At 38.5% G+C, this 26,927-nt stretch overlaps 1 protein-coding gene across 2 annotated transcripts in view; it reads right to left on the minus strand.

The window, feature by feature from the left end:
* PSD3 (pleckstrin and Sec7 domain containing 3) overlaps window positions 1–26,927 on the minus strand; it is a 492,789-nt gene that overhangs the window by 240,507 nt on the left and 225,355 nt on the right. For both annotated transcript variants that reach the window (XM_010363497.2, XM_030937734.1), the window contains one exon: window positions 4,476–4,565. In XM_010363497.2, coding sequence (XP_010361799.1) covers window positions 4,476–4,565 — 90 coding nt within the window. The remainder of the gene's footprint in view (window positions 1–4,475; window positions 4,566–26,927) is intronic.

Raw genomic sequence — 26,927 nt, forward strand, 5'->3', positions numbered from 1 at the left:
TACACACACACACACACACACACACACACATACACACACACACACATACACACACGCACACACACACACACACACATACACATACACACACACACACACACATACACACATACACACACACACACACATACACACACACACACACACACACACACACACATATATATTCAAGTATTGAAACAACCAAATGAAGTGGGTACTAATAAAATCTGCCGTTTTATAGATGAGGACATTGAAATACAGCATTTACTTGACATAGTCCCCTGACTATTAAGAGATAGAACCTGGTATTAGAACCCAGTCAAGTACAGCTCTCAAATCATCAACTCAATCCTCATACTATACTGTCCTTCAAAACACAGCCTACAATACAGAGCTAGCCCGCATTCTCCATTCTTAACCCTCTTTATTCATGTCCTTAGCAGCTGTAATACTTATTAGAGCCTTAGGAACGTTTTACTAAATCTGTCAGACCCAAAGCAGAACCTCCCCTTTCTCTTCCACATTGTCCCCAAGGATGCTTGAATACAAACCACATCCAACCACTGGGATGGGCGGAGCCCGCAGAAACATGATCACAGTGTTATTCAGAAACTTGTAAGACAATAACAGACTTTTCTGTGTTTATCTGTACTATGTCAATCATACCAGATGATCTGGCCTATTTTGTTAAATGAGTTACTGCCTTGATTTGATCATGTAGTTGAGAGGGGTACATATGAGAATGTCTTTGGGTGAAAGGGGCAGGAAATGCAATGGAATAATAACCAAGATAACAAGTCTTTTATCTATACTTCAAAAGGCCATTTGACATGGTTTGTGTCCCCACCAAATCTCACGTTGGATAATAATCCACAGTACCGGATATGGGGCCTGGTGGGAAGTGACTGGATCAGGAGGGCAGAGTTCTCATGAATGGGTTAGCACCATCCCCTTGGTGCTGTTCTCATGATGATGAGTGAGCTCTCCTGAGCTATGGTTATTTAATAGTGTGTAGCATCTCCCTCCTCCCTCTCTTCCTCCTGCTCTGGCCATGTAACATGTGCCTGCCTTCCCATACGCCATGATTTTAAGTTTCCTGAGGCCTCCCTAGAAGTCAAGCAGGTGCCAGCATCATGCTTTCTGTACAGCCCACAGAACCATGAGCGAAATAAACCTCTGTTCTTTATAAATTACTCAGTATGAGGTATTTCTTTACAGCGGTGGGAGAATGGACTAATACACCATCTGAAACATCGCCTCCTTCCAGCTTTCTGCTTTGAAGAACGTAAGTAATATCCTATCACTGGTTGTCTTCTGATATCCAACTTATTTCACTTTTATTACAGATATCCATATCTTATACTCTAAGCACCTTGTAGGGGAAAAAAGTCATGTATTGGTTTAGGTTAACTGACTAAACAACGAAAACTGCAATGGAATTTTAAACCAAAAAAAGGGCTCAACGTATCATCCATCCCTTCAATACAGTATAAGGCAAATTCAAAAGCAAAATACCAATTCAATTCTCTGAATTAAAGGACTTTACACAAGTTTCTCATTCCTCATACATTTAAATATGTCAAGGTCTATTTTTTAGACCTTTTAGACCTTAACCCTTTCTCTTTAGAAAACAAAACAGAATTTGGCTTATACTTTTATTTCAACATGGAATAACTGTCCATTTTATGGAGAAAGACCCCTCCAATGTTTCTCAGTAGTCTGTGATCTCTGAGGACAGGTGCCCATTTGGTTTCAGCATCTTTTCCAATCCCACAACACCTAGTAAACACACAGCAGACCTTCAAGAATGTTCCCAACTACAAAATAGCACAGAACAACAGCCATAAAAGTACAAATGTTACTTCTGGGCCAAAGAAATCTGAACAGACATAAATCCAAATGTTACTTTTGATCCAAATTAATCTAAAAGTATCAAGATCAATATGTAACAATGAAAAACTCAGTTTAATCTATGTAACTTTAAGCATTTTTGTGATATTGAATCTAGCAATTTCTATATATGATTATGAGGAAACCTAATAAAGGTCATAATTTTTCCTTTTGTCTCACAAAAAATAAACTGAATGTCACACACGCCTGTCACGTGGAGATAGGAAAGGTGGCAAAGAAAGAGAGAATGACCAGGATATTAAAAAACCTGTAAGATGACACCAAACGTTGAAAAGTTTCTGTGTATGTATCTGTGTAACACATATATAACAGCATTTTCCCCCAAAATTCAAGTACGTATTCCACCTAATAGTTTATCTCAGCAGGAAATCCAGCAACAGCTATCCTAAGAGAAAGAGAATGAGAAAAAAAGATACCAAAAGAAAACTAGAAAGCCAAAGAGAAAGGAAAAGACAGAAATAAAAAGAAACCAGGACAAAAGGAAGTCAAGAAGAAAGGGAGGAAAGGGAAGGAAAAATGAACATCACACAGAATAGAGAAATGAAACAAACATGGTTTAAAGAAAACCTTTTCTTACTGAAATTTTCAATAAAACCCATTCCTATTGAAATGGAAAACTATCTTGGATGGGTGAGCAGCTGGGGTTTGTTATGGAAGAGAATCAATATTTCACCTGACAATCTCCATGCTAAACACCTCCATTTTCAGTATCATTTCACTATCACCTCACAACAAAAAAAACAAATAATACATATTTTTCCCGAGGTTTATAAACATAATCCCATTGCACAACAGCAACAAATCATCTGGCAAATTCTTGGTAGATGAAGTCAAAGAACACATTCACTCAAGGTGAACAGTAGCCTCTGGACTGCATATTAACCATACACGGTTTAATACAGCTCCACCAACCATGTTCTGAATTAGCCAATAATTTGCCTGTAGTCATGCAGGTTACCATAAGCCTAGCACTAAATTCTAAAAACTTCACTATGAAAATTTTCCTGTCAACTTTCATTTCTGACATAAGTTGATAAAAGCCTCACAAATCCTCTCTGGGAGAGACTCCATAATTTTCCACGCAAATACCACTAGACTGAAAAAAGTCTTGTTAACACTGTACGGATTCAATGGAAGATATAAAACATCTTTATCACGTCACAATCCTGCACCGTTTATCTCCCGCTCCCATTTGGAATTATATCTTTAGAAATGGCAGCATTTGCTCTACAAAGGACCTAAAAAAATGCCTTCTTTACTCCATAAATTAAAGCTCCTTTTCTTCATGCGTTTTTTTCATAATTTTTTTTTTTTTTTTTTTTTTTGAGGCAGAGTCTCGCTCTGCCGCCCAGGCTGGAGTGCAGTGGCCGGATCACGGCTCACTGCAAGCTCCGCCTCCCGGGTTCACGCCATTCTCCTGCCTCAGCCTCCTGAGTAGGTGGGACTACAGGCGCCCGCCACCGCGCCTGGCTAATTTTTTTGTATTTTTAGTAGAGACGGGGTTTCACCATGGTCTCGATCTCCCGACCTTGTGATCCGCCCGCCTCGGCCTCCCAAAGTGCTGGGATTACAGGCGTGAGCCACCACGCCCGGCCGTAATTTTTTGTAATGTGCTGCAAATAAAGTCAGTAAGACTAAAAATGTCATATTACCGCATCGTAATGGCTTCTTTCATTTACCATAGTAGATATGTCTTTCCAAATCTGGCAGAACTCTATTCTATGTAGCTTAAAAGTTACATAAAACGTAACAAAGGACATGTCTTTCAACATTTCCGTATCATGTCATATATTTCCATACCACATCTGATTCAAATGTCACCTTTCTCAAAAATTCATTTAAAGAAATTGATTCCAAAAGAAACCTATACGTGTACTAAGTTTTTAAAAAGGCTAGAATCAAACAGAGATCTATAAAAATCACATTCTCAATGGACACATCTTATCCTACAACACCCACAATATTGATATTATCATTATTTTGTACTCAATCGAATGCCCATCTCATTTACCATGCTGGAGCATGCATGAATTCCAAAGTTGATTTTGTTGTCTCCTTGAAAACAATCTGATGATGGGGAAAAATATGCTGATTGTTACCAATAATAAGGCCGAATGCAAATAGTTCAGGCACTCTACAAGTACTGAGAATTTAATTTAATCTATTTCCAGAGACAACCTGAGTGGCTCTGAGACTAGGGATTGAACACAGTTGGAAGTGGTTCCATTACAGCCTGCAAATGCTTCTCTGTTTCCATAGTGCATATATCCTTGTGACCTTTCTCAAATTCTGATAGTCTATTTACAAATAAATCAGACAAAAATTGCCACTCACTATTTGTATCACCAACCATTCCAAATTTACTTACCTCAGTATCATTGATTATAACGCAGACTTCTAGAAATTATCAGCTTAAGGTGTTTTACAGCAGGAAAAATCAAGGACAAGGCTTAAAAGAAACATCACGAGTAAAACCAAAAGCAAAAAGCAAAATAAAGTGATCCTCAGCCTACTTAGGATTAAGCCGTAAGCAGCAAATAGAAACATAAGCGTACATTACAAACCAATAGTTCCATGCTTACTTTCAGCAGATCCTTGGAGAAATCAACACCCTCATTTACCCCTTGCAGATTTGCAATGAACTCCTGACAGGTCATCTTCTTTCCAATATTCTGAAATAGAGGCAAACAGTACATCACTATGACATTCATGGAATTAAAACTGATTCATCAATATGTGACGAGGCAGACCAATAATTTGTTTTTAAAAACATAACTAGGCCAGGTGCGGTGGCTCACGCCTGTAATCCCTGCACTTTGAGAGGCCGAGGTGGGTGGATCATGAGGTCAGGAGACAGAGACCATTCGGGCTAATATGGGGCTATGTTTAGTAGAAACCCCGTCTACTACTAACATGTTTAATAGAAACCCTGTCTCTATTAAAAATACAAAAAATTAGCTGGGCATGGTGGCATCCAACTGTAGTCTCAGCTACAAGGGAGGCTGAGACAGGAGAATCACTTGAACCCGGGAGGTGGAGGTTGCAGTGAGCGGAGATGATGCCACTGTATTCCACCCAGGGTGACAGAGCGAGACTCTGTCTCAAAAAAAAAAAAAAAAAAAAAGAATCCAAAGAAAGCAAAAACATAACTAGATATGTATTTACAAACACAGGGCTGGGCACAGTGGCTCGTAGCTCACGTTTGTAATCCCAGCATTTTGTGAGGTGGAGGTGCGTGGATTACTTGAGGTCAAGAGTTTGAGACCAGCCTGGCCAACACGGCAAAATCCTGTCTCTACTAAAAATACAAAATTTAGCCAGGCTTAGTGGCAGGTGACTGTAGTCCCAGCTACACGGGAGGTTGAGGCATGAGAATTGCTTGAACCGGGGAGGCAGAGGTTGCAGTGAGCTGAGACTGCACTACTGTACTCCAGCCTGGATGACAGAATGCAACTGTATCTCAAAAAACAAAAACAAACCAAACACAAGTTTATATAAACATACATGCAATTTTAGTGCGCTAAAAACATGGTTTATTATGCTTTTAAAATTCTCATTAAGTATAAATAGCAAACTTATACCAAAAACTTACTATAATGTAGAAAAAAATCTGAAACACCGATGCTATATTTATACAATATATAATATAGTTTTTAATGAAAAACATGGGTAAAAACTGACATTTCTGAGCTGAACTCAGATAGCTGTTTATGCATTTATTTGTGTTACCTACATACTGTCAAGACCTGTGAAGGATCTGAGATTTACACTACTTTCAAGCCAACAAGTTAGCCTGTCACAACCTAACAAATGCTAGCAGAGGAAAGAAGTCTCCTGGGTGAGAGACAAGGTATTTGTTACTTACAATAATAGAGGTAGCCAGAATATCAACATTACCTTGTGACCACTGGGCTCTAGTTTCCTGAGCCCCAGTTGTCACAGAGCAACTTGAACAGGGCCACATGCCACCTGCACATGCAGTGTGTTGCATTATAGGAGAGAGACCCTAAACTTCAGAAGCTGGAATCTTTAATCATGGGAAAGATGCCTATCCCTTTGCACTAGTGGGAGATACCAGCTCTACCTTCCAGGGAGATATGCAAACCTGACCGCTGCTGTGAAGTCACTACAGCATCTTCCAAAGCTACTCACTGTATATAGAAATAATCTTGAAAAGACAGACAAGAACAAAGGCAGCCACAGCCTCTGTTCACAAAACAACAGGAAAGTGCGAGACCCATGGAAAATTATCTTCCAGCACGTCTCCAAAGCTGGTTTAAGGACAATAAAGTTTAACAAAAGGAAATCACATTAATGAAGTAATTAGAAAACCCAAACTACAAAAAGAGCAAAGATAACAAACTAAGAAAACTAACAAAATCGCTATCACAGAGAATCGCCTCTTATTTTAGCTCCAAACAACTAGTAGAAGCTGCCAGCTGTGGAGGATTCCTAGGTTCCATATGCACAGCAAGACACATCTGTCACAAGTGCAGGAGAGGAACGCAGAGAACAGACAAGTGTCAGAGGTATCATCTCTAGCTAAATATAGTCCAAGCGAATACAAAGGGTACCAGCGTCGAAATATACCTGTGGCCGGGCACGGTGGCTCAAGCCTGTAATCCCAGCACTTTGTGAGGCCGAGGCGGGCGGATCATGAGGTCAGGAGTTCAAGACCAGCCTGGCCAACATGGTGAAACCCCGTCTCTACTAAAAACACAAAAATTAGCTGGGTGTAGTGGCAGGCACCTGTAATCCCAGCTACTTGGGAGGCTGAGGCAGGAGAATCGCTTGAACCCGGGAGGTGGAGGTTGTAGTGAGCAGAGATCCTGCCACTGCACTCCAGCCTGAGAAACAAGAGCAAGACTCCATCTCAGAATAGATAAATAAAAATAATAAAAAAACCAAATAAATAAATACACCTGTATACACTACCACTATGCATAAAGGTATGCTTTTCAAGGCCAAGCTATTCATTCGCAAAAGATTAACAGTAGGGTACAAGAGCACCTACTAAATTTATTTGAATACCTACAGTATTCAAAATGAGAAAGCAGACTTCTGGAGATAGACTTTAAAAAAGTGGCAGAGGCTGGGTGCGGTGGCTTACCCCTGTAATCTCAGCACTTTAGGAGGCCAAGGCAAGCGGATCACTTGAGGTCAGGAGATTGAGACCAGCCTGGCCAACATGATGGAATCCCGTCTCTACTAAAAATATGAGGTGGAAAAAAAAAAGCTGGATGTCATGGTGGGCGCCTGTAATCCCAGCTACTCAGGGGGCTGAGGCAGGAGAATCACATGAACCCGAGATGTAGAGGTTACAGTAAGGCAAGATTGTGCCACTGCATTCCAGGCTGAGCGACTGAGCGAGAGACCAGTTCAGAAAATAAATAAATATAAAGGAGGCCAGGCATGGTGGCTCATGCCTGTAATCCCAGCACTGCCTGGGAGGCCGAGGCAGGAGGATCACTTGAGCCCAGGAGATCAAGACTAGCCTGAGTAACACCCGTCTATACAAGCAATATGAAAATTAGCTGGGTGTGAAGGTGCATGCTTTGCAGTCCCAGCTACTCTGGAGGCTGAGGTGGAAGGATCACTTGAGCCCAGGATGTTGAAGTTACAGTGAACCATAAATGTGCCCCTGCACTCCAGTCCGGGTGACACAGAAAAACCTTCAAGAAGATGCACAGGCATAGTTTTAAGGGAATATGTATGCACAACCTCAAATTCAAAGACAGATTTGCCTGAGAACATACACCTGTGTACCATGGGAGTAATCACTTCCCACCTCCCCTTTCCCGGCCACCCTTCTCCTATTTCACAAAATAAAACAATTTGTCCCACTCAAGCTATCTAAATATTTACAATGACAGTGCTGACATTTTTTGTTGTTGTTGTTAAAAATCTTGACTCTTTCATCAGCAAAGAATGCAGTGTTTGTATGAAACACTGAAAAAAATGGTTTGACAGAAGCAGCTTTGTCAGCTAACTTATTTAATAGATATTTCTCATAAGTTAAATAAATTAAATCTGCAGTTCAAATGTTTTGTTGATAATTAGTTTAGAGCACAGAAAGGAACTTCAGTGAAAAATATTGTTTTGCAACAGTATATTGAAGAAGACAATAACTCAGTTTTCCCAATCCTTTTCAAGTGTATCCGGCCAAATAAGGTGTCTCAAGGGAAAAAAACAACATATACAATGAACAGTCATTATGATATAACTTGGCAATGCCTTTTTAGGTATGTGCTGGGGATTTGAGAAGATGAATAAATAATGACTAGGTAACAAATCCTTTTCCAAGTCAGGTGGTGTTTAATTCTTTTAATAAAATTAAGGAAAAGTCTAATTTAATTATCAATCACCAAAGCAATTTTTTTATATGTGATCTACAAAATACAACTGCTTGTAACATTGTCTGCTTTAAATAGTTATTAATAAACTTCTTTGTAAAAGTACACTAAAATATGAGTATAAAAAGGAAAATTTTTCTCTTACAAAGTGTTAATTTTGTAATATGATAAAGTATCAACTACTTTTAAGAAAGTATCAGCTTCATTAAAATACAATTCACAGTATATTCTTTTAAACCATATACTTCAGTGATTTTTAATAAAGTTGTGCAGTCACCACTACTATCTATACTCAGAACATTTAGCCCCTAAAGAAACTCCACACCCACCAGCAGTTATTCTCCGAATCACTTCCACCACCCTCACTAGGGATCATCTGGCAACCACAAATCTGCATTTTCTTTACATAGATTTGCCTACTCAGGACATCTGAAATAAATGGAATCATATAAAATGTAGCCTTTTGGCCGGGTGCGGTGGCTCAAGCCTGTAATCCCAGCACTTTGGGAGGCCGAGACGGGCAGATCACGAGGTCAGGAGATCAAGACCATCCTGGCTAACACGGTGAAACCCCGTCTCTACTAAAAATACAAAAAACTAGCTGGGCGAGGTGGCGGGCGCCTGTAGTCCCAGCTACTCCGGAGGCTGAGGCAGGAGAATGGCGTGAACCCGGGAGGCGGAGGTTGCAGTGAGCTAAGATCCGGCCACTGCACTCCAGCCTGGGCAACAGAGCAAGACTCCGTCTCAAAAAAACAAACAAAAAAAAGTAGCCTTTTATGACTAGCTTCTTTTACTTAACGTATTTTACAAGTTCATCCATGTTGACGCATAAATCAGTATTTAACATCATTTCTAAATAACAGTCCATTGTATGGATATAACAATTGTGTTTCTTCATGTACAAATTGATGAATGTTTAGACTATTTTGTCCTTTTGGCTACTATCAATAATGCTGCTATAAATATTCATGTATAAGTTTTTGTATAAACATGCTTTCATTCCTCCTGTGTATATATTTAGGAGTGGGATTATTGAGTCCTATTGTAATCTTGTTTATTCTTTTAAGGAACTGCCAGACTCACTTCCAAAGTGGCTGCACCATTTCACATTCTCACTAGCAGTGCATGAGGGTTCCAATTTCCCTCTAACCTCACAAACACTAACATCTGTCCCTTTTACTTTAGGTATTTTTATGGGTATGAATGGGTATGCCATGGTTTTGATTTGCATTTGACCCTCAGCATTTTTTCATGTGCTAATTAGCCATTTGTATATCTTTTTTAGAGAAATGCCTGTTAAAATCCTATTTTCCTTTCTTATTGGGATATTTATATTTTTGTTATTCAGTTGTAAGACTTCTTTACATATTCTAGATATAATTTCCTTACCAGGTATGTACTTTAAAAATATTTTCTCTCATTCTGTGGGTGTCTTTTCACTTTTTTCCTTTCATTTTCTTGATGATGTCCTTTTTAAGCAGGATATTTCCCTGACCCCTTCATGGGCAGAAACGGGAGTATATGAGCACTGGAGTCAGCCACTCCACTCACTCAAACCTGCTGTGTTCCACTCCTTGCTGGAGGGAACACACAGGTGAGTGGGTACGGCAGCTAGGGTGAATGCCTTCGGGCACCAGCAGGAGTGAACTCTGTACTGGCCCCACAGCAACATCTGGGGAGGGGTGCCTGCGACCCCTGAAGTCCCAGAGGAAGTATCCAGGTGCTCTTTTAGCTTGGCTGTCTGCGTATGGCTTAAGTGTTAACAGCTCAGTGGATCCTCTGCCTTTTTGCGTGAGGTGGCTGCCTTCTGCCGGCAAGGGCAAAGGGTCAGTGTGACGTGACAGTCTTTTGCAACCACACTTGTGGCACCTGAGCTCTCGTCCAGCATCCAGGAGAAATGAGGTTGTAAAAACAAATTGGAGGATGGTAAATACAAGAAATTTTATTGCCAACGGAAGTGGTTCTCAGCAGGAAGGGGAGCTGGAAACGGGAGAATGGGAAGGTAAACTCCACTGAAGTCTGGCTGTCTCTGGCCAGATTCTTCTTGGAAGTTATACTGTCAAACTGTCCCTCTGAAGTCAACCCACTTCTCACTGACATCCAGCTGCAGTCTCCAATGTCCAGCTGCTTCTCCTCTCTCTGCTGGCTGAGCCTGGGGCTTTTATGGGCACAGGAATGGGGGACAGGGCAGGCCATGGGTGGCTTTGGAAAAGGCAACATTTGAGCAGGAAATCAGGGATGTAAGTTATCACTTTTGGGCCACCGTATCAGGCTTTTCAGCTTGAGGGTGGAGCCCTCACTGGCGACCCATCCTCTTCGGCCCAGAATTTCCCTGCCTCCTGTCCCTATGACTTTGAAGCACAAAAGGTTTTAATTAGTAGGTGAAATCCAGTTCACCTATGTTTTATTTCATTACTTGTGCATTTTATATGTAAGAAATCATTGCCTAATCCAACATCACAAAGATTTACTCCTAAGAATTTTGCAGCATTAGCCCTTGTATTTAGATATTTGACCCATTTTGAGTTCATTTTTGTGACAGAAAGCAGAGATTTGACTTTATTCTTTTACATGTGGATATTCAGTTGTTACAATACCATTTACTGGAAAGACTATTTTTCCCCACCAAATTGTTTTGAAACTCTTTTTGAAATCAACAGACCATAAATGTAAGGGATTATTTTTAGACACTTGATTATACAGCAATGATCTAGCTGTTGAGTTTTATACCAGCATAATTTGTGATTACTGAAGCTTTGCACTGAGTTTACCATGTTAACAGTTTTAAGCATACAGTTCAGTACCATTTCACATTAGTATATTCACACTGTTGTGGAACAGAATTCCAAAACCATTTCATCTCACTAATCTCAAACTCTATACCCATTAAATAGCTTCTCTTTTCCCCTTCATGCCAACCACTTGTAACCAACATTCTACTTTATTTCTATGGTTTTAACAACTTTACTTATCTCAAATAAATGGAATCATATTTTTTCTTTTTGTGACTGGCTTATTTCATTCACTTAGCATAATGTCCTCAAGGTTCATCCATGTTGTAGCATGTGAAAGGATTTCTTCCCTTTTTAACGCTGAACGATTTTCCATTTTATGTAGAGACCACATTTTATTTATACATAAATCTGTGGATGAATATTTGGTCTGCTTCTACTTCTTAGTTAATGTGAAAAGTGTGGATATGAACATGGGTGGGCAAGTATCTCTTCAAAATCCAGCTTTAAATTATATATATATATATACACATGCAGAAATGAGATTGCCGTATCATATCAGTTACATTTTTCATTTTTCTGTGGACCCTTCAAGCTATTTTCCATAGTGGTTGCACCATTTTACAATTCCTACAACAGTACGTTTCTAATTTCTCTACATCCTTGCCAAAAATATTTTCTATTTTTTTGATAGCAACGATCATAGTGGGTATCGGGTGATATCCTACTGTAGTTTTTATTTGCATTTCTAGATTAGAGAGTGTGGAGTATGTTTTCATATGCTTGTGAATTCTCCTTTCTTTTTTTGAGATGGAGTTTTGTTCTCATGGCCCAGGCTGGAGTGCAATGGCACAATTTCTGCTCACTGTGACCTCCGCTTCCCAGGTTCAAGTGTTTCTCCTGACTCAGCCTCCCAAGTAGCTGGGATTACAGGTGCCCGCCATCATGCCCAGCTAATATTTTGTATTTTTAGTAGACATGGGATTTCACCATGTTGCACAGGCTGGTCTTGAACCCTTGACCTCAGGTGACCTGCCCACCTTGGCCTTCCAAAATGCTGGGATTACAGGCGTGAGCCACTGCGCCCGGCCCTTGTGAACATTTCTAGACCATCTTTGGATAAATATCTATTACAGTGTTTTTCCCCTTTTAAAATCAGGATATTTGATTTTTAGATGTGGAAATATAGGAGTTCTTTATACAGTCTGATATTAACTCCTTATAGCTATATGATTTGCAAACATTTTATTCTATTCTGTAGGTTGCCTTTACACATCCCTTTGTTTTAAAGCACAAAAGTTTAAGTTTGATGTAGTCCCATTTTTGCTTTTGTTGCGTGTGCTTTTGGTGTCATAGCGAAGAAATTGCCAGCACATACAATAACGTGATGCTTTTCCCCTATGTTTTTTTCTCAGGATTTTATAGTTTCAGGATTACATTTAGGTCTTAAAACATTGAGATAATTTTTGAACACTGTGTGATATAAGGGTCCTACTTCTCATTTTTGCATAAAGATACTGTATTCACACTACCATTTTTTTAAAAAGTCTGACATTTCCCCAATGAGTGTCTTAGCACACTTGTTGAAGATTTGAAGATATGCGCACTCTATTCTATTCCATTAGCCTGTCCTTATGCCAGTTCCACACTATTTTGACTACTGTAGCTTAGTAATATGTTTGAAATAACATACGAGTACTCCAACTCCGTTATTTTTCAAAATGTTCTGATTATTTGGGGTACCTTGAGCTCTCATATGATTTTTAGAACATTTTCCATCTCTGGGATAAATGTTACTGACATTTTGATAGTAATTGTGTTGAATCTGTAGATTACTTTGTACAATATAACATATAAAAAAAATTAAGTCTTCTAGTCCATGAACATGGAATATTTTCCCATTTATTTGTATCTTATTATTCTGCAGTATGGTTTGATAAGTTTTGAAATGGAGAAATCAGGAGTCCTCCAATTTTTTGTCTCTTCTACATTTTGACTATTCTGAGTCCTTTGCATTTCCACATAAATTTCAGGATTTGTCTGTCAATTTCTTTACATACATACATAAAGTCAACTTGGATTTTCACAGTGATTATGTCGAATCTGAAGATCAGTTTGGAGAGTACTTCAGTCTTAACAATAAAGTTACAGCACATGACTACAAAACCTTTCCACTTTTACAGTTTCTCTTTTCAGTATTTTATAGTTTCACTTGAACTTATTTTGCTAAATTTATTCTCTAATATCTTGATCTTTTTGATGCTACTGTAAAATTAATTTCACTTTTAATGTTCGTTGCTAGTATATAGAAATATAACTGTTTTGTAAATGCTCAACTTGTATTTTGCAGCCTTCCTGAACGTCTTTAGTTCTAATAGGTTTTTTCTTTTGTAGAGTCCTGAAGATCCTCTGCACACAAGATCAGTTCTCCCATACAGATTCTTTTAGTTATTCCTTTAATTTTGTTTTAAAGACACAAAAGATTTTATTATGCCACATATAAACAGAGTTTTTAAAACTGAAACATAACAGCTATATATATTTTTAGAGTATATGTGATACCTTGATATATGTATATAACGTATAATGATCAGAACACGGCAAAAGGGACATCCATCACCCCAAAAATTCACCCCTTCTTTGTGCTGGGAACATTTCAATTGCTCTCCACCAGTTATTTTAAAATATACCAATTATTGTTAACTATAGTCACTCTACTGTAGTACTGAACAATACATCATGTTCCTTCTAACTGTATTTTTGTGCCCATTAACCTAACATCTTTTTTTTTTTTTTCCAGTTTGAATTTTGACTCAGCAATGCTCATGCCTGTATCTCTTACTTCTGTAGTTGGTACAGCCTGTTCCCGCTGCTGCTGCTTCTTGGTCTTCAGGTTCTCCCTATGCTTGTTGAGCCAGTGGCACATGATACAAGTATTCTTGGGCCACAGATCTGGGGACTAGTATTTTTTGCTCTTGTAGAACTTCCTGAGGTTTGCTTTGTGAGTTGGCTAATGACAGTGAGAACACAGGCAACAGATTTGGAAATGACTATAATCTAAGATAACTGGAATGTCAGGCACCTGTCACTTTGGCGACATACATCTGAGACAGGTCTACCTTCAGGTTGTCCAGCTATCTTAGCAGCTCCTCCTCCTTCTTGCCTCAAAAATCCTGAGCCTTAATCTTGGCTATAGCTGCAAAAACCACCACCACTGCCAAATGCCCCAAGGGAAAGAAAAATGTGCCCATTAATCAACCTTTCAAAATTCTTTCTAAATTCCCTGTGCCCTCCTCCCTCCTTCTAGCTTCTGGTAAGCACCAATCTACTCTCTACCTTCATGAAATCTACATTTGAAGCCCCCACATTTGAGAAAGAACATATGATATGTGTCATTCTGTGCCGGTTTATTTCACTTAACATAATGACCTCTGTGTTCCGTCTACATTGCTGCAAATAACATAATTTCATCCTTTTCTATGGCTGAATAATATTTCACTTATATTTATGTACCACATTTTCTATATCCACTCATCCACAGATTAACATTTAGGTGAATTCCATATCTTGGCTAACGTGAATAGTACTATAATAAACATGGGAGCGCAGACATATCTTTAATATACAGACTTCCGTTTTTTAAAATATATACCAAGCAGTGGGAATGCAGAGTCATACGGTAGTTCTATAGTTTTTCAATGAGCATTCACACTCTTTTTCATACTTTTTCAGACAGTGTACAAGTTTCCCTTTCTCTTCATCCTGGCCAGTACTCATTGTTTATTGACTTTTTGATAAAAACCATTTTAACTGTGGTAAAATGATATCTCAATGTGGTTTCGATTTGCATTTCTCTGATGATTAGTAATGTTGAACATACATTCATATGTCTGTTAGCCATTTCTATGTCTTCTTTTGAGAAGTATCTATTCCATCAAAAATTGTGCCCATTTTAAATCGAGTTATTTGACCATTTGTTGATATTTATATATTCTGGTTATTAATCCCTTTTCAAATGGATAGCTCAAAAATATCTCCTACCACTCTGTAGGTTGTATCTTCACGTTGTTGATTATGTCCTTTACTGGGCAGAAGTGTTTTAGGTTGATGGGACACCGTGTCTGAATATTTTAGCATTTGTTGCTCATAATTAAGAGGTCTTGCCCTCCCCCCGGCCCAACCCCCTGCAAAATCTTTACTTATCCCAACATCGGAAAGTGTTTCCTCAATGTTTTCTGCTAGTAGTTTCATATTTTTAGGCCTTACATTTAAGTCTTTAATCCAAGTTGAGGTGATTTTTGTAAATTGTGGAAGTTAAGAGTCTACTTTGATTCTTCTTCATAAGTATATCCAGTTTTCGGAGCACCATTTATTGAAGAAATGCCGCATTCCTCAAATTATGTTCTTGGAGACTTTGTCAAAAATAAGTTGGCCCTGTAATCCCAGGACTTTGGGAGGCTGAGACGGGTGGATCACGAGGTCAGGAGATCGAGACCATCCTGGCGAACACGGTGAAACCCCGTCTCTACTAAAAAAATACAAAAAACTAGCCGGGCGAGGTGGCGGACGCCTGTATTCCCAGCTACTCAGGAGGCTGAGGCAGGAGAATGGCATGAACCTGGGAGGCGGAGCTTGCAGTGAGCTGAGATCCGGCCACTGCACTCCAGCCTGGGCGACAGAGTGAGACTCCGTCTCAAAAAAAAAAAAAAAAAAAAGTTGGCTATAAATGCACAGATTTCTAGGTTTGTCTATTCTGTTCCACTGACCAATGTGTATGTCCATGCCAGTACCATACTATATTGGTTACCATAGCTTTATATACAATATATATAATAGGTAGTATAAATACATATAGCATTATATTATATATATATATATATATATATATATATATATATATTTCTTTTTTTTTTTTGAGAGGGAGTCTGGCTCTGTTGCCCAGGCTGCAGTGCAGTGGCGTAATCTCGGCTCACTGCAAGCTCCACCTCCTGGGTTCACACCATTCTCCTTGCCTCAGCCTCCCGTGTAGCTGGGAGTATAGGTGCCCGCCACCATGCCCGGCTAATTTTTTGTATTTCTTAGTACAGACGGGATTTCACCATGTTAGCCAGGATGGTCTTGATCTCCTGACCTCGTGATCTGCCCGCCTCGGCCTCCCAAAGTGCTGGGGTTACAGGTATGAGTCACTGCGCCCGGCCATTTTTTTTTTTTTTTTTTTGAGTTGGAGTCTCGCTCTGTTGCCCAGGCTGGAGTGCAGTGGCGCGATCTCGGTTCACTGCAACCTCCACCTCCTGGGTTCAAGCGATTCTTCTGCTTCAGCCTCCCAAGTTGCTGGGACTACAGGCCACCACACCTGGCTAATTTTTGTATTTTTAGTAGAGACAGGGTTTCACCATATTGGCCGGGATGGTTTCGAACTCCTGACCTCGTGATCTGCTTGCTTGGGCCTCCCAAAGTGCTAGGATTACAGACCTGAGTTGCTGCATTTGGCCTGGTTCTTCTTTAAATGTCTGCTAGAACTGAGCAGTGAAACTGTCAGGTCATGAGCTTTCCTTTGATGGGAGATCCTTTTATTAGTGCTTTGATCTCATAACTCATTATTGGTCTGTTGAAGTTTTTTCATTCTTTAGAGTTCCCGATGAACTTCTTGACCCTTCAAGTTCTTGACCCTTCTGGGTAGTTTGTGTGTTTCCAAAAATATCTCCACTTCTTGTTTTTCTAAGTAATTGGGGAATACTTTTCCATAATAGTCTCTAATGATTTTGTATTTGTTTGTATTTCTACAGCATCAGTAGTTCTGTCTCTTTGTTTCTGATTTTATTGATTTTGGTCTTTTTTCTTAGACTAGCAGAAAGTTTGTCAGTTTTGCCTTTTTTGAGATGAAGTATCATTCTGTTGCCCAGACTGGAGCGCAGCGGCATGATCTTGGCTCACTGCAACCTCTGCCTCCCGAGTTCAAGCGATTCTTCTGCCTCAGCCTCCCATGTAGCTGGGACTACAGGAATGCGCCACCACGCCCAACTAATTTTTGTATTTTTAGTAGAGACGTGGTTTCACCATGTTGGCCAGGATGATCTTGATCTCCTGACCTCCTGATCCGCCCACCTCAGCCTCCCAAAGTGCTGGGATTACAGGTGTGAGCCACTGTGCCTTGCCAATTATGCCTGTTTTAAAAAACCCCACTTTTTTTTTGACCTCTTAAATTGTTTCTTAAAATCTGAACTTTACTTTTTATGCTCTGACCTTTATTCTTTCCTTCCACTAATGTTGAGTTTTTTTTACCTTGCTTTTCTAGTTCTTTACAGTGTTTCATTAGATTGTTTACCTGAAATCTTAAGTTTAAGAAAACCTTAATACATAGTAACTATATTTATGGGGTACACGTGATATTTTGAAATATGCATGTAATGTGTAATAATCAAATAAAGATATTTTGGATACCCATCACTTCAAACATTTACTATTTCTTTGTGTTGGGATTTCAAATCTTCTAGCTATTTTGAAATATTCAATAATTATAAACTATATTCATCCTGTGGTGATATGAAACAATAGGACTTATTCCTTCTATCTAACTATATGTTTCGATTAATCTCCCTTTATCCCACCACCACCACTATCCACAGCCTCTGGTAACTATCATTATACTCTCTATGTCCATGATACCAACTTTTTAAACTCCCACATGAGGGAGAACATACAATATGTGTCTTTCAATGCCTGACTTATTTCACTTAATGTAATGACCTCTAGTTTTATCCACATTCCCGTAAATGCCAAGATTTCATTTTAATGGAAGTGTAATATTCTATTATGTATATGTGCCCCATTTTCTTTGTGTATTCATAAGTTGATGGACACAGATTAATTCCATATCATGGCTATCAAGAATAGTACTATAATAAATACAGGGATGCCCTATAACCCTGACAATAATTTCCTTACATTTGGATAAAAACATAGTAGTGGGGTTGCTGGATCGAATGAAATTACTCCTGGGTTAAATTTATTCCTAGGTGTTTTCTTTTGTAGCTGTGATGAATGGGATTACTTTCCTGATTTTTTTCAAGTAGCTCATTATTAGAGAATAGACACCCTACTGAATTGTGTACTCTGATTTTCTACCTTGAAACTTTACTGAGTTCATCTATCAGATGTAAGAGTTTTAGGTAGAGTCTTTAGGTGCTTCTAGATATAAGATTACACTATCTGAAAAAGGGACAACTTGAATTCCCCTTTTCAAATGTGGATGCATTTCTTTTGCCTGGTTACTCCGGCTAGGACTTCCAGCAGTGAGCATCCTTATCTTGTTTTAGCTCTTAGAAGAAAGGATTTCAGCTCTGCCTGAGTATGTAGTTACCTGTGGCTTTGTCATACATGGCCTTTACTATGATGTGTTCTCTGTCTAATTTGTTGATTTTTTTTTAATTATGAAGGGATGCTGGATTTTATAAAACCCTTTTGTTTGCATTTGAGATGCAAAAATACATATTAAAAATGTAATTTTTGATCTTTTTGTGATGTATCATGTTTACTGATTTACATATAATGAACCATCTTGACATCCCTGGAATAAAACCCACTTGATCACACTGAAAGATCTTTTTATTGATTTGTTAGATTTGGAGTGCTGGTATTTTGCTGTGGATTTTTCCATCTAAGTTCATCAGGAATACTGGCCCATGTGTTTTTTGTTGTATCCTTATCTGGTTTTGGCATCAGGGTAATTCTGGCCTCATGGAACAAGCTAGGAAAAAACCCCTCCTCTCCAATTTTTTGAAACAGTTTGAGGAGAACTGATGTCAGACAAGTTTGCAGCATTCAGCAGTAAAAATCTCCTGCGCTCAAGCTTTTCTCTGTTAGAAGACATTTTATTACTGACTCAGTTTCATTACTCGTTACTGGTCTGTTCAAGTTTTCTATTTCTTCATGGCCAAATATTGGTAGTTATCTCATGTCCAGTAATGTATCTGTTTCCTGTAGGTTCCAATTTGTCCAGATAGTTGTTCACGATAGTCCTCTAACAATCTTCTGTTTTTGTGGGATGTAAGTTTTATTGTCTCCTTTTTTGGTTGGGATTTTATTTGTGTCTTCTCTTTTAATCTTGGATAGTCTATCCAGCAATTTATGAATTTTGTTTATTCTCTCAAAAAAAAAAAAAAACCAACTCTTCATATTTCATCGATCCTTTGCATAGCTTTTTTTTCACCTCTAATTTAGTTCTGCTCTGACTTTATTTCCTGCTGTTAATTATGTATCTGGTTTGTTCTTGCTTTTCTAGCTCCTTGAGGTGCACCAACAGGTTATTTAAAATCTTTCTATGTTCTTCATGTAAGTATTTGTTACTCTTAAACATTCTTTTATCATGGCTTTTGCTGTATCCCACATATTTTGATATTTGTGTTTCCATTTTCATGTTTCAAGAAACTTCTTGTTTCTTATTCTTCCTTAAATCCAACGATGGCTCATAATTTTGGCTTAATTTCTTCATATTTGTACAATTTCCAAATTTCTCATTGTTGATTTCTAGTTTTATTCCATCGTGGTCTGAGAAGATACATGATATTATTTCTATTTTTTTAATCGTTGAGACTGCTTTTGTTGTATAACAAATAGTCTAGCCTCAAGAATGTCCCATGTGATAATATGTATTCTGTAGCTGTTTGGACACTATGTTCTGTAAATGTCTATCAAGCGCATGTGATCTAAAATGAAGTTTAAATTCAATGTCTTTTTGTTGATGATTTGGCTACATAACCAGTCCAAGGATGAGAGTCAGTTGTCAAAGATACCTAATTTGATTTTATTGGAGTCGGTCTCTCCCTTTAGATTCAATAATGTTTGCTTTATATATCTGCATGTTCCAGTGTTGGGTGCACAAATATTTAGAATTGTTGTATCTTCTTACTGAATTGATCCCTTTACCATTATAGAATTGCCTTCTTTGCCACTTTTTGACTTAAAGTCTATTTTATCTGATATTAGTGTAGCTACTCATGCTTGCTTTCGGTTTCTGTTTGCATGGATTATGTTTTTCCATCCCTTCACTTTGAGTCTATGTGTCTTTACCACTAGAGTCAGTTTTTTATAGGCAGTATATAGTTAAGTCATTTTTTTTTGTTTTGTTTTTCTATTCAGCCAATCTATATTTTTTAAGTGGGGAATTTAAACTGTTTACATTCAAGATTATTCAGTACTTAATTCCTGTCATGTTGGGAATTATTTTTTGGTTTTGTGTATCCTCTCATCCTGTTCTCTTATCATTGTGGTTTGCAGGTTTTCTGTAGTAGTAACACTTGATTCCTTTATTTTATTCATTCATTCATTCATTCATTCATTCATTCATTCATTCATTCATTTTTGTGAGACGGAGTCTTGCTCTGTCACCCAGGCTGGAGTGTGCAGTGGTGCAATCTCGGCTCATTGCAAGCTCTGCCTCTTGGGTTCATGCCACTCTCCTGCCTCAGCCTCCTGAGTAGCTGGGACTACAGGCGCCCGCCACCAAGCCTGGCTAATTTTTTTTGTATTTTTAGTGGAGACGGGGTTTCACTGTGTTAGCCAGGATGGTCTCGATCTCCTGACTTCGTGATCCGCCTGCCTCAGCCTCCCAAAGTGCTGGGATTACAGGTGTGAGCCACCATGCCCAGCCAAAAGTTTTATACTTTTATGTATTTTGATTATGACAGATATCGTCCTTTATCTTCTAAATGCAGGGCTCCCTTGAGCATTTCTTGTAGGGCCAGTAGAGTGGTGATGCACTTCAATTTTTCCTTGTTTTGGAAAGCATTCATTCTCCTTCATTTTTTTATATCTTCCCCAGGTATAATATTCTTGGCTGACAGTCGTGTTTTTTTGTTTGTTTTGCTTTCTACCACTTTGGATTTATCATTTCAGTTTCTCCTGGACTATAGTGGCCAAAGTAATTCCATCGACCACGTTGATTTCTCATTAATCCCAGTTCCAAGAAGGCCTCTAAGATTTCCAGTTTATTTTTACTTGTTAAAGAACACGTACTTACCATAAATCCCATTCCTAGGTCAAAACAATCTAAATGTTACTGTACTTGCTATAAACAATGCTCTTAGGTAGTTATCCTACACAGCCCTTCTGATGCATGCACACCCTTTTTCTATGGCATACAAGCACTCGGTCTTGGGAATAAAGGCACAAGGATGCACCATCTTTGTCTCTTGAGGTACCTCCCAAGACACAATCCCTATTAAATGTTCCTAAATCCCTATTAAATGTTTCTAAGAAACTGAATTTGTCAGCCTCTTTCTTTGGCCTCTCATATTCCTTGAACTTTGAGGGTAGGGTTGTATAGACCTTTCCACCGTGGAACATGACCTGTAAGGTTTCTGCTAAGAAATTTGCCATTAGTGTGATAGGGATACTCTTCCATGTGACTTGACCCCTTTCCTGTATTTAGAATTCTTTTTCTTGGACTTCTAACAGTTCGACTCTAAAGTGGCATGGAGAAGACCTTTTTGGGTAGAATATATCTGAAGATCTTTGAGTTTCCTATATCTTGATGTCTGTATCTCTTCCAAGACTTGAGAAGTTTTTACCTATTATTTCGTTAAATAGGTTTTCTACGTGTTTACCCATCTGTTCTCTCCCAGGAAAACTGCAAATTCCAGTATTTGGTCACTGTATGTGTTACATAAGCTTTCTTCGTTTTGATTTTTTAAAAAAATTTTATCTGCTCAGCTTATTTCAAAAGACCTGTCTTCAAGTTTACAAATTCTTCTGCTTGATCTAGAGTCTGTTGTTGAAACTCATGATTATATTTTTTATTTTACTCTTTAAATTCTTCAGCTTCAGGATTTCTATTTAATTTCTTTCTGACATCTTTGTTGAATTTTTCACACAGATTGTGAAATGTTTCTTTTCCTTGTTCATCTGTTTTCTGTAGTACCTGGGTTTTCAGAAATATTATTTTCAATTCATTATCAGGTATTTCATAGATTTTTTAAATGTCGGCATCTGTTGCTGGAGAATTGTGTTCCTTTGAATGTTTCATGCTTCCTTGATTTCTCATGTTTCTTGTGTCCTTACATTTATATCTATGCATCTGGTGTAACATTTGCTTCATCCAACTCTATGGATTGGGTTTTGAAGGGAAAGACATTTTTTTCTATAGAGCTATCTATAGTGTTGTTTGGGTAACGCGTTTTGGCTTTGATTCTGGGTGGGAGAAGCAGTGCAGTCTCCATATGACTTCTTTGTCTATCTTTAGCATCAGTGGTGTCTATGAGTTCCTCAGTGGATAAAGCTGTGGCTCTTAGTAAAGGCTGTAGTGAGACTTTGCTAGTGAAAGGGACACCAGGCAGGCCAGTTCTTAGGTAACAATCATGGCAACTGTGGGACGGTTATGTAGGACCTCGGTCAACACATGTGGATATTGGTAAAAGCAGGTCAGTCGGACCAATCCTTGGCCTTCAAGTGGATTGTCTGTGTGCTAGCAGTGGTAACAATGGGCTGAATGAATGGGTCCTCAGGCCCTTAGGTGGCATGCATAATGTCTGTGGCTGCAACAGCAACAGAGGGCTAACTTGGGGCCCCAAGTTACAGTTTTGGGTGCCAGCAGTGGGGTTACAAATGGCCTAGTGGTCATCACCAAGCCTCCAGGTGGCACGCAGATGAGTGGCACATGGCTGTAGGCTGGGCAGTGGCAGTCTCACTTGGTCATGCTATATAATCCTTTTTATATTTGGTTGAATTAGGTTTGTTTTTGAATGCAAGAAATATTCATAAGGGATATTCTTATTATGACTTGTCTCATTTTGGTATCAGGGTAATAGTGCCTTCATAGAATTATTTGAGAAATGTTCCTCTTTTTTTCTGAAGGGTGTAAAAAAACTGATGTTAAAACTTCTTTAAATGTTGATGCAATTCACAAGTAGAGCCATTTGATCTTAGGCTTTTCTTTGTAGGAAGTTTTTTGATTACTAAACTCCTCACTTGCTAAGGATCTATTCAGATTTCGTTTCCTCTTGAGTTTCAGTTGTTTTTACCTTTCTAAGAATTTGTTCATTTCATCTAGGTTATCTAATTTGTTGATATATAGCTGTCGACAATATTCACTTACAATACTTATTTCTATAAGGCCAATAGTAACGCCCTCTTTATTACTGATTTTAGTAATTTGAGGATTCTTTATTCATGGTCACTCTAAACTTTTGTCAGCTGTTGATCTTTTTAAAAAATAAACTTCTGACTTCATTGCTTTTTCTCTACTACTCTTACATTCTCTATTTCATTCATCTGTGCTCTGACTCTTCTTTCCTTTCTTTGGACCGAGTTTGCTTTTGTTTCTTTCATTAGGTTAGATTGTAAATTTGACGTTTTTCTAAAATACAGCAGTTTAGAGCAATAAATTTGCAATTCAGCAATTCATCAGCTATATACCATAAGTTTTTTATGTTGTATTTTCATTTTGCTTTTTTTTGTTGTTGTTGAGACGTAGTCTCACTCTGTTGCCCAGGCTGGAGTGCAATGGCACGATCTCAGCTCACTACAACCTCCATCTCCTGGGCTCAAGTGATTCTCCCTCATCAGCCACTCGAGTAACTGGGACCATAGGTGCATGCCACCAGGCCTGGCTAACTTTTTGTATTCTGAAGTAGAGACAGCATTTCACCATGTTGGCCAGGTTGGTCTCAAACTCCTGACCTCAAGTGATTTGCCAGCCTCGGCCTCCCAAACTGCTGGCGTGAGCCAATGCAACTGGCTAACATATTTTTATTTTCATCACTATCTTTTAGTTCCTCTTGTAAATTTTTTTCTGGAACCATTGGTTACTTAGGAGTATATTGTTTGACTACGATAAACGTCCTTTAAGTGATTTCTAATATCATTCTATTATGTCCAGAAACATGTTTTGTATGTTTTCAATCCCTTTTTGAGACTTCTGTCCTGTCCTTGAGCATTTTCCATGTATACTTTAAAGATTAATCTCCTGTTGTTAGATATCTGTTACATCTAGTTGGTTTTTATGTTTTTCAAGTCTATTTCCTTGTTGATACCCTGTGTGGTGATTCTAAGCATTATTTAAAGTATGGTACTAATTTCTCAATAAAACTATTTCTCCCTCCAATTCTCTCCATTGGTCTTTCATGGCTTATTATGTGTTCAGAAGGAATAAAACCTTTTCCCTACACTCACACACCCCTCAACACAATAGTCACTGAAGTATGTGGGGTTTCTCCACATACACAACCAATTCTCCAGCAGACACCAGTTGGGTGTTTTATAATTCAATTATAACACTATGTATCTGCCGATATCATGAGATCACACAGGTTAAGGGCTCAGTCCTACAAGATCACCCCAAGTTTCAGATGTCAATTGGTAGCAGTGGCTTGTCAATTATACTTCTGACTAATCAGCTATAAATGGGGGTTTGCAGGATCATCTATCTGGGTTTAATTTACTAGGGGGCTCAAAGAACTCAGGGAAACATTTATCCCTTTAATATCAAAGATATTACAAAGGATATAAACAGTGAGATAAAAAGATACACGGAGTGAGGTCTGTAAAGATCCTTAGTGTTGGGACTTCTGTCCCTGTGATATTGGGATGCCTACCTTCCAAGTACATAGATGTACTTGCCACCTCAAAGCTCTCCAAACCTCATACTTGGGGTTTTTACAGAGGCTTTATAACACAGGCATTGCTGATTAAATCAATAGCCATTGGTATCAACTAAACCTTCAGCCGATTCTTGCTCACTGGAGGTGGGGTGTGTGAGGAAGGAGGGAAGGCTGAAAATTCCACCCCTCTAATCACACGGTTGTTTCCCCAGACAAGCTGTCCCCATGCTGAGCTTATCTAGGAGCTCACCAAGGCTTGCCTCATTAGAATAAACGATGCTCCCATCATCATCCAAGGCATTTAGGAGCTCTGTGTCAGAACTCCTATCACTCAAGAGGTTCATTTGAAGAACCAGGAGCAGAGATCAAATCTGTATTTCTTATTTATCACAGTATCACAGAGGCTTATATTGATTAGAAGTGTTTTATCAACTTGATGAATTGACTATTATAAAATGTTCTTCCTTGTTTCTAGGAAAAAATATCTTACCTAGACCTTCTGGAGAGCTTGCCTCAGATTCTGTATTAGCACTTGCTGCCTCACCAAGCATTTTATGTTATGAAGACAGTTTCTTTCCTAAAACTTCATAAACCAAGTTCTGCTAGCTTCCAACTTTTCTTCTGCAGCTTTCTCACCTCTCTCAACCTTCACAGAATTGAAGAGACTCAGAGCCGTGCTCTGGATTAGGTTTTGGTGTAAGGGAATACTGTGGCTGCTTGGATAACCTACCTACACCATGAAAACTTGCCCTTAATCAGTAATAAGGCTGGTTTGCTTTCTTATTTTTGTGATCACTGGAATGGTACTTTTAATTTCCTTCAAAAACTTTTCCTTTGCATTACAACTTTATTAACTGTTTGGTACAAGAGGCCTAGCTTCTGGCCTATCTCAGCCTCACTAAACTTAACCATTTCTTGATTTTGATTTAAAGTGAGAGGTATGAAACTCCTCCTTTTACTTGAATACTTAGAGACCATTCTAGGGCTACTAATTGGTCTGATTTCAATACTGTTGTGTCTCAGGGAATAGGGAGGCCTGAGGAGAGAGAGATGGGGAATTGCCAGTCGTTGGCGCAGTCAAAACATATACATTTATCAATTAAGTCTGCCATCTTACATGGGGATGGTTCATTGAAAAAATGGCACTGATAGACTCGCTTGACGCAGGGTTGCCATGAACCTTCACTTTGTTAGGAAAAATGTTCAATAACTAAGGCATAATAAAGCAAAGGACAATAAAATGAGATATGCCTATACTTAAACTTACAATAAAAAGTTTCCAACTTTAAACCTGAAGAAGAGATACTATCTTTAAAAAATTCTTTTGGGAGATTCAGGAACAAGATATTTAAAGGCTACAGAGTCAAAAGGGTTTTTTCAGGACACCATTAATTTCTACTTCAAGGAATACATGAAAACATTTAAGTAATAACTGTCATATTTCATAACATTTTAAAACAGTAAGTCCATGAAGCTGTTTTGGTCTATGAAATCATACTTCATCCTAAATTCAGATTTATTTTAACTGCTTAGTTGGCACTGCCTTCTGTCCAGTTTCAGCAGTGACCATACCATTATCTATGTCAGCATAAAGATACCAGTTTGACTCACATGGACTTTGAAACAGCCATTAGGAAAAATGGCAGTTAGGTGGGCAAGACGGACATACAGATTCAGACCAACAAAAGCCGATTCGAATACTTGGAGTCCTACGCAGTAAGCAAGCATTAGTACAATCATCCAATAGACTGTGCCTTTTCTTACCGATGCAGAGAATAAAGAAAACCAAGAGATGTGGTTGTCTATGTGTTAAAAATGTCCAACAACTTCTTGAATGTTTGACTAGCTGAAGTTGCTTACATCTGTTTATTGCACTCTTTGACTCATTGATAATTCTTCTAGACAAAAATTATTAGGAACAAAAGGTGAGGAGTCAGATCAGTCCATTTTGCTGCTTCCTGGCACGTATTTAAACACCTTCCTTCCACTCAGGCCTTTATACCATTTCCACAGGGAGTAAAAGTAAAATGAAGTCTTTGTCATCAAGAAATACTCCTCATGATGTTTGGATTTTTTTCTCCTTGTCATGTACTAAGCTGTATCAATTATTTTAAACTACTATTATTCAGGCAAACACTACTCAATAAATACAGTGGATTCTAATCAGTGATTCTATGTCTCAAGAATTCATAAGTATCCAAGAGAAGCTCATACACTGACATAGTTCCATTCATTTTCTTCCCAAATTAGTTTTGGATATTCCCCCTTTGCATAAAAGTAGCTCTGCTCTGAAACAAATGTTGACCAGCTGCATGCCAATGAAGTATTTTAATAGTACTTTCTCCTATTTAAAA

The sequence above is a fragment of the Rhinopithecus roxellana genome, chromosome 9 (assembly GCF_007565055.1).
Source record: "Rhinopithecus roxellana isolate Shanxi Qingling chromosome 9, ASM756505v1, whole genome shotgun sequence".
In the NCBI taxonomy this organism is placed as follows: Eukaryota; Metazoa; Chordata; class Mammalia; order Primates; family Cercopithecidae; genus Rhinopithecus; species Rhinopithecus roxellana.